The following is an 11,505-nucleotide window of genomic DNA, read 5'->3' on the forward strand; positions in this document are numbered from 1 at the left end:
AAGGGTCAATGTTCCATCCTGATTTTGCTCGACCTCTCCGCGGCTTTTGACACAGTCGATCATGAAATCTTACTCAACAGGCTACAAGAGTACTGTGGCATAGATGGCATTGTTCTCCGGTGGTTCAACTCCTTCCTGGCTGGCAGAACACAAAGGGTAGCCTTAGGGCCCTTCCTCTCCAACCCTGTACCACTAAAATACGGTGTACCTCAGGGCGCAATATTATCCCCTTTACTGTTCACCATATACATGCTGCCACTTGGAGAAATCATACAAAAACATGGCCTGACATATCATTGCTATGCTGATGACACCCAGCTATATTTGTCATTCAAACCTGATGTCACAGACCCTACTCCACAAATAAACGCATGCTTAGCTGAGCTTCAGGAGTGGATGAATAATAATTGGCTAAAACTTAATGCTGACAAAACTGAGGTTCTTGTTATCGAGGGCCAGGGCTCAACAGCAAAGCAGCTCCAGTCTCAACCAACACCGCTAAGGATAGGGAGCTCAGACCTGAACAACTCAGACTGTGTGCGCAGCCTGGGAGTACTGATTGATGGGAAATTAAGCTTCAGGAATCAAATCTCAGCTGTTGTGAAACATTCCTCCTTTCACCTAAGGAATATTGCAAGGATTAAACACCTAATTCCTTCAGAGGATCTTCCAACCCTAGTTCATGCCTTCGTCACATCAAGGTTAGACTACTGCAACGTCCTCTACACAGGCCTGCATAAGAAAGACTTACGCCGCCTGCAATTAGTACAGAATACCGCCGCAAGGCTGTTAACGAGCCAACCTCGCCATTGCCACATAACACCAACCCTGAGCTCACTCCACTGGCTACCGATAAAATGGAGAATTCTGTTTAAGATTGGCTTACTGACATTCAAATCCTTGCACAATCTGGGCCCTGGATACCTGAAGGACTTGTTGCAACTACATCACACCCCCCACAATCTTAGATCAAAAGGACGTAACACCTTGGTCACCCCCAGAGTCCATCTCAAAACCTTTGGAGACAGAGCCTTTTGTCATGCTGCCCCTACACTTTGGAACTCCCTGCCACACCCAATCAGGACAGCCCCATCCCTGGAAGCATTTAAGTCTAAACTGAAAACCTACCTTTTCAGTCTGGCATTCATGAACATCTGACTATCTCCTCTGTAACACAACCCAGCCTGAAACCCTGTATTAATCTGAGACACAGCTATGCGCTTTGAGTCCTATGGGAGAAAAGCGCTTTACAAATGTTATTGTATTATTATTGTAATGAATTGAGGTATGTTTGTTCGATAAATTACCGAACGTCTGCCTCATGTGGAAAAACTTCAGTGAATTTGGAGAAAAAGTGTAAAATATATAAAATTAGGTATTTTACCACCCAAAATGATTTTACCGAACTGCCCATTGTGAATAGAGCCCAATGAGCTCCCTTAGTACTCCAGGCATTAAAATCTATCTCGTAAACCTCACAGAAGAGGAACTTTTTAAATATGAGAAGGCTTTTATGGTAGAAACCCTTTTTGCTGCCAAACAATGTCTTACTTTTCGCTGGCTCTCCCCAGTATGTCCTACCTTAGAAATCCCAGGTTAAAACCGCATTACCCTTTAAGAAATTAGTGTAAAAATATAGGGCATGTCCTAACGAGTTTACTAAAGTCTGGAAACATTGGTTAACGATCTCTCATTTATCAGAGGCCCTCGTTTTTAAGCGTATGCTACCTTACTCTTACTACTAATGCACAACTGGTGCATTTTGCCACTATATATGCATGTTGTTTTTGCTTCCTTTTATGCTGTGTTGAGTTATTTTTTTAACCTATACTTGACTGCCTGTGTCTGTTGACGGAAAAATGCTATTCCTTTTTTATTGAATTGTTGTAATGTGCTTTTATGAATATCAATGAACTTCATTAGTTAATACGGAAAAAAAAATACCCAATAAAGAGAGAATAATTTATGTATGATAGCCAAACATCCATTAGGGAAATCATGATTATATATGTATCTTATCTTCCTTCTTTTTTTCTATTAATGCTTTCCAGGGAGATTCAGGAGGTCCTTTGGCCTGCTATGCAGATGGCCATTGGTTGTTGGTCGGCATTGTGAGCTGGGGAGTTGGCTGTGCCACAGAAGGTATAGGTGGAGTCTACACCCAAGTTTCCAACTTCACCATCTGGATAACTTCAAACACTGACCTCAATGAAACGCAGCCTTCTGAAACAGAAACCAAGGCGACAACTTCACAGCCACCCAAGGCAGTCGTTACCACGGTTACAACACCTACCACCTCTCAGCCACCTAAACCAGCTACCACCACCAAAGTCTGCATCAATCAAGTCACCACAGCAAAACCAAAAAAAGCTGCTCAGAGCTTTAACATGACAAACGACTTGTCTAATTCAACTGTGGAATTCCTACAGGGTGACGATCCCACTGACTGTGGCCACCGGTCATCTTCACCAATGAGTCTATTGGCTGTGGGTCTTATATTAACCAAAATATAGGACATCTTTCAATGGTGAAAACAAAATAGAGAAAAAGTAGGTGCCGTTCAAAAGAGAATTATTATTCAAATGTTTTCATTGTAGCATACTTCTATCTATAAAGCTACCCAAAGACACTACAAAACATTTTGTGAAACTTGCTTATAACTGCTATTGAGTGCAATATGGTCCAATTATCTTAGTCATGCATCTAAGATGGCGGTAGTACCAATAGGTGTCAATCCATGTGTTTATTTGCTAAAAACTTGACTTACAAATGACTTGAGTTACAATATTTCAGCGATGCACAGTTGTCTTCATGTACAAAATATTCAATACTTTTTTTTTATTACATATTCTTGTTGTTCAATGTTATAGTTTTGTATAAACTGCTATACGTAATTTAAAACACTTTAAAAGAACATTGAAAACAACCAAAAACAGTTTATACCATATGTCCAAATCCAGAGTTGTCCGAAAGTAAATAATTTCTCCACATTTCACCATGTTTAGTAGGGCACTATGGCAAAAAATATGCTGTTCCATTATACCCACATCAGTTGTTTGCCATCAGATTCGACCAACAGATAGATCCCTCTCTGATCGAATCTGATCAGAGAGGGATCGTATGGCTGCCTTTACTGCAAACAGATTGTGAATCGCTTTCAGCATGAAACCGATCACAATCTGTGGAGCTGCCGCCGCCTGCCCGCCAGCTATACATTACCTGATCTGGCCGGCGCGACTCCCCCGGTCTCCGCTGTCTTCTTCTCCGTGCTGGTCTCCGGTCTGGCTGGCTTGCTTCTTGGAACTTCCTGTCCAGGGTAGGTTTAAACAGTAAAGGGCGCTCTACTGTTTAAACTTCCTTCCGAGACAGGAAGTTCAGTGAAGCTGCAGCTCTGGAGCCCGGAGCGGAGAAGAAGACAGCGGAGACCGGAACAGGTAATGTATCTCCGCTGTATTGCGTCGGTCGTCGGGCATTCAAACGCCGCTATCGACGCATTCCCGACCCACCGGCGATCGAGAAAAATCTTCCGAATGGACGGATCGATGGGAATCGATGGGAACGATTGATTTCGGATGGAAATTGATCATTCTGTCAGCGTTTGCGCAACGATTTCACAGCAGATTTGATCACAGTGATCGAATCTGCTGTATATCGGCGGGAAAATCGTTAGGTGTATGGGCCCCTTTAGCCTGTTTATGTATTCAGCTTGTTACATGTGAATACATAAACAATCCCTTCTAAATTCAGCGGCCCGCCTCATTCACCTCTCCACACGCTCTTCCGATGCAGCCCCATTGTGCCGTTCTCTCCACTGGTTACCCATTACCCAGAGGATCCAGTTCAAACTCCTGACTTTAACATACAAAGCCCTCCATGAGTTGTGGCCTCCATACATCTCCTCACTAATCTCAAGATATTGTCCCTCCCACAACCTCCGCTCCTTCCAAGAAATTCTCCTGGCCTCTAAGCTGATCACCTCCTCTCAAGCTCGCATCCAAGACTTTACATGAGCATCATCCCTTATCTGGAACTCTCTACTACAGCCTGTACGTCATGCTCCAAACTTGGACATCTTAAAGCGCACTCTTAAAACACACCTTTTCAGACAAGCTTATAACATTCTATAGCCCTTATTTACTTCTCTGTCACAATGTAATCAGAGGCAAAGGGTCACTGCCTCATCCATCCTCCACCCCCTTACCTAGTGTGTCCCACACTACCCATTAGATTGTAAGCTCGCAAGGGCAGGGTCCTCCTCCTAATGTTTACTGTTTTTGTCACAATATTTGCGCTGCTTGGAACTCTGTTGTACATTTTGTTAGTGTATCTATGTTCCCCAAGTCGTCTTATTGTGCTTTGTAAATAAAAAATAATAATAATAATGTGAAAACAAAAGCGGCTCTGTAGCGTGTGTCAGCTGTTTGAGTGTCTGTTAGTTATAAATCCTCTGTTAGAGTGTCTGCTAACCGTGCAATTAGAGCATGGTAATGACAGCAGCTCAGCTCTGTAGGAAGGCAGAATTAGTGTTAGGAGCTCCTTTTTAAACACAAACTCTATGGTGAAATTTATGCTGTCCATATTACATAACTGATGTGAGGATAATGGAACAACATAATTTTCACCACACGCCCGGACACACGGACTCCCTGCATTACAGGCACTGCTATTGACCTGATGAAGCGGCTGTGACCGTGAAACGCGTTGTCATCTAGTGCACCATTAAAATCATTCCCTTTTTACTTCTGATTGTCTCTATTTCCTAAAGGGACACCTATAAGGTAGGACAACCTATTTTGTAGTAGGTGGATACTGCCATATAGAGTATTATATTGAACATGCTTTCCCGGGCGCCTCCAACCTGTACCCAGCAAGTTTACACCCCTCTTGTCAGTAGGGGAGATTAGGCCGATTTTTAGTCTACCGTTAAATCGTTTTTTTGGAGCAGCGACCACCTAGGACCTAAAGGCCGAGTGGGGACGGTACTTCCCCACCTGCGGACACAAGTGGTTGCCTTTACTGCAACCCACGTTTGTGAGTATAATTATTGCTTTAAATAGCTACATCCAGATCCACTAACCATATTGCACCAGATTGGGCTCCCGGATCTCTCTGTGTTTTTTCTCTCTACTATCCTACATTTTCACCACAGTGCCCCTTTAACCTCCTTGGCGGTCTGATTCTTTCCAGATTTTAGGGTCTAAAAGCGGTGCAATTTTTTTCACTCTTTCAGACCCTAAAACCTGAAAAAAATCATTCTGGCAGGGAGATCTGCAGCAAAATAAAAAAAAATTTACCTTCCTGGGCTCCTGGGCTGCAGTTTTCTCTTTGCCCACAAGATGGCGCTAATATACATATAAACGAACCTCTCTATATTTCTCTAATATAGAGAAGTTCGTTTTCAATGTTAGCCCCGCCCCTGATGACGTCACGCTGCCACCACCGCTCTGCTGCCACCACCACGGCTGCGCTGCTCCAACTGGCTGCCGGGTCCCCGGAAGAATAGCGGGGACATGGGGGATCCCGGCGGCCAGGGAAAGACCCCACACTGCCGGGGAGAGAGGCTGGAGTCCCGCTGCGCAGCGAGATCGCGCGCGGGACTCCACAACTGCAAGTAAAGCTCTGCAATGCCTACCCTGACCTGAGCTCGGGATCACCGATAGCAGCTGCTTTTTTCTACCCCGAGCTCAGGTCGGGAAAACCGGCAAGGAGGTTAACACAGGGCTCCACTTACAAACAATCTCAACTTATGAACAATCTCCCAAAAGGGAACTTGTTTGTAAGTAATGGACCACCTGTACTATGAATTACATATAGTGAGTAAGGTAATTATTATTATTATTATTATTATTATTAAGTATTTATATAGGTAATTATGCAATATGTACAAAAAAAGGCATAAACCAGCTGCACTTGAAACGTAGGGGTGGTAAATATGCCTGATTGAGTATAAGCCGACCCCACAACTTTTACCTTAAAAAACTGGAAATGATGTTTGACCCGAGTAGAAGTGGGCAAAAGCCACAATCACAACACCACTGACAGCCATGGCCGGCCACAACCGCGTATTAGAAAAGCAGCATCAATTCAGCAGGTTGCAATAATAATCCAGAACATAGGCCTACAATTGAGATGGACATGCAAAGAACTCCAGTTGCAAAGTTTAAACTGGCATAAAGATAAAGTAAGTAATGCAGAGCCACATAGTCATGTATCTAAAATGTGATATAGGAATGCAAGGGTTCTCACCACTCAATAGAGTGGTCTCAAGGCTACAACTGGAGATGAGGTTAGCTGGGGCCACCCATGGAGATGTCAAGTGTGTAGTCTCCCTCAGATGATGCATATAGTGGGGGCACTGTGGTGGGTTACTCAGAGTAGTGACTCGAGTATAAGCCGAGACCCCCACTTTTGGCCACTTTTTTATGGCCCAAACATTAGGCTTATACTCGAGTATATACAGTATGCAAAGCAAGGAGAAAGGCAGATTCATAAACATAGCCTCAGTTGTAGCTGCCAAATGGCATATCCAGAAAAACTTTTCAGATAAAGACCAAGGGAGTGCAATTTGGTATATGATTTAATAATTTAATAAGTATAGGACCCCTCCTTTCAAATTAAACTTTCTTGTTTTTTTTTTAAATATGGTCAGTGGGAGTATAACTGGTGATAATGTATATTGTTTTTAGAAAAGAGAAGTCACATGCCTCCATATACCTAAAACATCCATATTTTATTCATACAAGCTAAAACGCTTTTTCTATATAAAATTAACAAATAAATAAAAAATAAAAAACAAATTTATAGAGTGAACCCAGAACTAGGTTCACTATTAGACATCTATGATAACAGTTAATCAATCCCCATACCCACAATTATACCTACTTAAAGAGGAACTCCGACCAAGAATTTAACTTTACCCCAATCAGTAGCTGATACCCCCTTTTGCATAAGAAATATATTCCTTTTCACAAACAGACCATAAGGGGCGCTGTTTGACTGATATTTTGGTGAAACCCCTCCCACAAGAAACTCTGAGGACCGTGGCACTCCTGGCAGTTTCCTGTCTGTAGTTTCCTGTCTGTGAACCTTGTTGCATTGTGGGAAATAGCGGTTTACAGCTGTTTCCAACTGCCAAAAAAGCACGCAGCAGCTACATTACCTGCCAGCAGTAAAAATGTCACCATGTAATAAATGTCAGAATGTAAATCAGGGATTTAAAAGATTTTACAATGGGCAAACGCTGACTAAATCATTTATACATAATTATTGTAAAAATGAAGCACATTTTTTATTACATTATTTTCACTGGAGTTCCTCTTTAACCTTCCTGGCGGTAAGCCCGAGCAGAGCTCGGGGTGAAGGCACCGCTCAGGCCCCGCTGGGCCGATTTGCATAATTTTTTTTTTGCTGCACGCAGCTAGCACTTTGCTAGCTGCGTGCAGTGCCCGATCGCCGCCGCTACCCGCCGATCCGCCGCTATCCGTCGCTACATGAAAAAAAAAAAAAAAATTTAAAAAAAAAGATTTGCTGCCCCCTGGCGATTTTTTTGCAAACCGCCAGGAGGGTTAAAGGGGAACTGAAGTAACAGGTATACGGAGGCTGCCATATTTATTTCCTTTTAATCTATACCAGTTGCCTGGCAGCCCTGCTGGTCTATTTCTCTGCAGTAGTATCTGAATAACACCAGAAACAAGCATGCAGCTAGTCTTGTCAGATCTGACTTTAAAGTCTGAAACACCTGATCTGCTGCATGCTTGTTCAGGGGCTATGGCTAATAGTATTAGAGGCAGAGGATCAGCAGGGCTGCCAGGCACCTGGTATTGCTTAAAAGGAAATAAACATGGCAGCCTCCCTATACCTCTCTTTTCAGTTCCCCTTTAAAGAGAACCAGAGCTGGGTCTAAGAGGAGAGCCAGCGAAAAAAAAATGCTGCCTGGACCGTGGGGAGTTGGAGAGAAGGTAATGAGGGCTGCCTGGACCGTGGGGGTTGGAGAGAAGGTAATGAGGGCTGCCTGGACCGTGGGGGTTGGAGAGAAGGTAATGAGGGCTGCCTGGTCCGTGGGGGTTGGAGAGAAGGTAATGAGGGCTGCCTGGTCCGTGGGGGTTGCTGGACCAGACAGAGCTCTTTACCGCCTCTCCCTAACGCTCCTATCTGCAGCGATCCATCACTTTCCTTAGGGTCCACACCTTAGGGTCACGACGCTGCAGAGGAAGCGCATGTGCTCTGCACAGCACTGATTGATCCGAAGGGGCGGGGAGAGGAGGGGAACAGGCAGCTGAGATCCTATCGAAGGCCCTGATAGGCGGGGAAGGGGCATTTTGCAGACGTCCCTAAGGGCCTGAGCCCACTGACGCAGTTGTATCCGCTTCTGTCCACTTTTCAGCATCTCTAACATTGATGTGTAACTGAAAAGCGGACACAACTGCGTCAGTGGGCTTAGGCCCTTAGCCTGCAGCGGGATGGCCCTTCCCTGAAAATATGTCGGCATGTGAATGTCACCAGATTCCGGGGGCTAGCAGGGCGCAGGGGGAAAGGAGAGCGGCAGTCAGGACACACAGAGGCATGTCCTGCAGATGTGAACATGCCTTTGTGTCCCTTTTTTAGATTTAAAAACCCACCTTGGGTTCTCTTTAATGAGATATGCACTTAGCAGTGGCATAGCAATAGGGGGTGCAGAGGTAGCGACCGCGTCGGGGCCCTTGAGCCAGAGGGGCCCCAAAGGGCCTACCCTCTATCACAGTATTACCTCTCTATTGGTTTTGCGCTGGTAAACTTACTTCTATAGATGCTTTAAATATTAGTAATCCTTAACACACTGTTCCCCATTCCCTTCTTGCACCTCTGACACTGTGGTTGTCCTTGGCAGGTTTTGGTGCGCCGTATCAATTGTTATGTATAGACAGGGCCGGCACTACCATAGAGGAAAGGAGGCAATTGCCCCAGGGCCCCAGAGCCTGTAGGGGCCCCCAGTGGCTACAAGAGGAAAACGTTTTTTTTCAAATCGGCCTTATAGTTTTTGAGAAAATAGATTTTAAAGTTTCAAAGGAAAAAAAAATACACATTTAAAAACCAGCCGACTTTAATGGTTAATAGCAAATCCACCTTAAATGCTAGAAACCCTAAATTTGCAGGATATGTTAAGGCATGGGTCTCAAACTCGCGGCCCGCGGGCCACTTGCGGCCCTCGATGCAGTATTTTCTGGCCCGCGCCGTCCCATATGATCTGCCGCATCCGCATCGCCGCCGCATCCATCTCACTGAAGCGAACTATCTTGTATTTAAATTTAACTTACAGTTCGCTTCAGTGGTCCCATAGGAGTGATCCGCCGCGTCCCAGCCTCGAAACGAGGGCTGCAGAGCCCCCAAATCGGCCGGGGGGCAATCCTGGAAGGGGCAGAGCTGTCAGCTTCAGCTCTGCCCCTCCTGACGTCAATCGCGGCGCATCACCGCCTCTGCCCGCCCCTCTCTGTGAAGGAAAAGGGAGAGGGGCGGGCAGAGGCGGTGATGCGCCGCGATTGACGTCAGGAGGGGCAGAGCTGAAGCTGACAGCTCTGCCCCTTCCAGGATTCCCCTCCAGCGCGATTTGGGGGCTCTGCAGCCCTCGTTTCAAGGCGGGGACGCGGCGGATCACTCGTATGGGACCACTGGAACGAACTGTAAGTTAAATTTAGGAATAGGAAAAAAAGATTGCTTCAGTGAAAATTTTGAATAACAGTCAATGTGTGGTGGGGGGCGGGAGCTGCTGATTGATGTCACAACAGTGACTGAGTGACATTAAGCATGAGATTGCTGCACAGGTATATGTTCCCACAGAAAGAGTTAGTCATCATACGAAATAATTAAAACTGTTAATATGTTCATAAGAAATAATTAAAACTGTTAATAATGACATTTGAGCACTTTTTTTGTGAAATCCCTTATGCGGCCCTCCCTCATCCTGACTTTGCCTCCTGCGGCCCCCCGGTAAATTGAGTTTGAGACCCCTGTGTTAAGGAGATCATTGGGAATAAGAAGAAAAAACTATTCTTCAAAAAGACCTTATAGTTTTTGAGGAAATCGATTTTAAAGTTTCTAAGGAAAAAAAGTATATTTTTAAATACGGTAAATGTCACTTTTAGTAGCAAAGCTAACGGTAGTGTCATTTTACATGTATCAAAAGAAAGATCAATACATTTCCTGACAAGGTTTCCAGGGGGTCCATACGCAGCTGCAGCGCTTTGGCCAGGGATCGCTATACAGCCGCAATATGGCTGTATGAAGATCCCTGGCATTTTTTCCTATTTTCCCAATTTATTTATTTTTTAATTATGTGGGCCCCCCCCCCCTCCTGAAACTTTTTAACCACTTGTCCCCCATGCAGGCTGGGGTAGCCAGAATGTGGAGCTCCGACCGATTGGGACTTCACACCCTGACTATACCAGCTGCAAAAAAGGTCCCTTAATGCTGATTTTTGTTCCGGGGTATCTGTTGGGGGGTCCCCCAGGTTTATTTTGCCCTGGGGCCCCATTGTTGCTTAAACCGGCCCTGTGTATAGAGTGCTTGGGGGACCCCATGTAAAACCTGCACCGGGGCCCATAGCTCCTTAGCTACACCACTGACACTAAGGCTGGTTTCACACCAGGACGTTGCGTTTTAGGGGACGTTATGGTCGCATAACGTGCCCCTAACACAACGCCTGGTGCTCCCTGCTTTGGACGTCAGAGTGAGCCGTGTTGTGTAGCTCACTCTGGCGTCCGTGATGCGCACTCTTGGACGCATGCGGCATCACGTGGTCCCGCCGGCCAATCGCCACACAGAGCGGCCGTTCCAAGAAGTAAACACTGCATGTCACAGAGTGCAGTGAATATTAATTAGCCATGTGCCTGGCCGCTCTCCGCTCCTCCCCAACGTTACTGAGCATGTGCAAGCAGTCTAACGCGGCTCTGCCGCTTACAAACTACTGCATGCAGTACGTTGACTTATGGCGCAGCATTACTGTGTAACGCAGCGTGGGCACTGTGAACAGCCCATTGATTTTTCATTGCTGTGCGGTGGGGTGCGTTACAGGCTGCTCTAACGTGCGCCTGTAACGTCCCACTGTGAAACCAGCCTTAGTCTAAATTATTAAGTGCAAACCATCTCTAATATGTCATTAGACTATACATGATTATATCATTATTTGTATTCTCAAGGCCGGGCATAAGCTTGACGCGATTCGTGAAAGACGTTTCACTTCTTCAGGAATTAGCCGGCTCTTGAATAGAAAGCATAAATAGTAACCCATCCAAAAATGTCTCGATGAGATATGGTGTACTTATTAGAGATGGGCCGAACGGTTCGCCGGCGAACGGTTCCAAGCGAACTTTGGGGGTTCGCGTTCGCCTGCATCAGGCGAACTTTTGCGGAAGTTCGATTCGCCCCATAAAGCTGTATTGAGTAAAATTTTTCGCCTCCATTTTACTGTCAGCAGACATGTTATTGTGAAACACACTGCTTTCAGTGCGAAAGACCCCACCCACCCACCTT

General features: G+C 45.4%; 1 protein-coding gene across 1 annotated transcript in view; it reads left to right on the forward strand.

Annotated features, from left to right (window-relative positions):
- LOC137524296 (serine protease 27-like) overlaps nt 1–4,395 on the forward strand; it is a 51,781-nt gene extending 47,386 nt beyond the window's left edge. The window contains exon 6 of the mRNA XM_068244008.1: nt 2,052–4,395. Coding sequence (XP_068100109.1) covers nt 2,052–2,513 — 462 coding nt within the window. The 3' untranslated portion in view covers nt 2,514–4,395. The remainder of the gene's footprint in view (nt 1–2,051) is intronic.
- The last annotated feature ends 7,110 nt before the right edge of the window (nt 4,396–11,505 follow it).

Source organism: Hyperolius riggenbachi, chromosome 7, assembly GCF_040937935.1.
Source record: "Hyperolius riggenbachi isolate aHypRig1 chromosome 7, aHypRig1.pri, whole genome shotgun sequence".
NCBI classification, from domain to species: Eukaryota; Metazoa; Chordata; class Amphibia; order Anura; family Hyperoliidae; genus Hyperolius; species Hyperolius riggenbachi.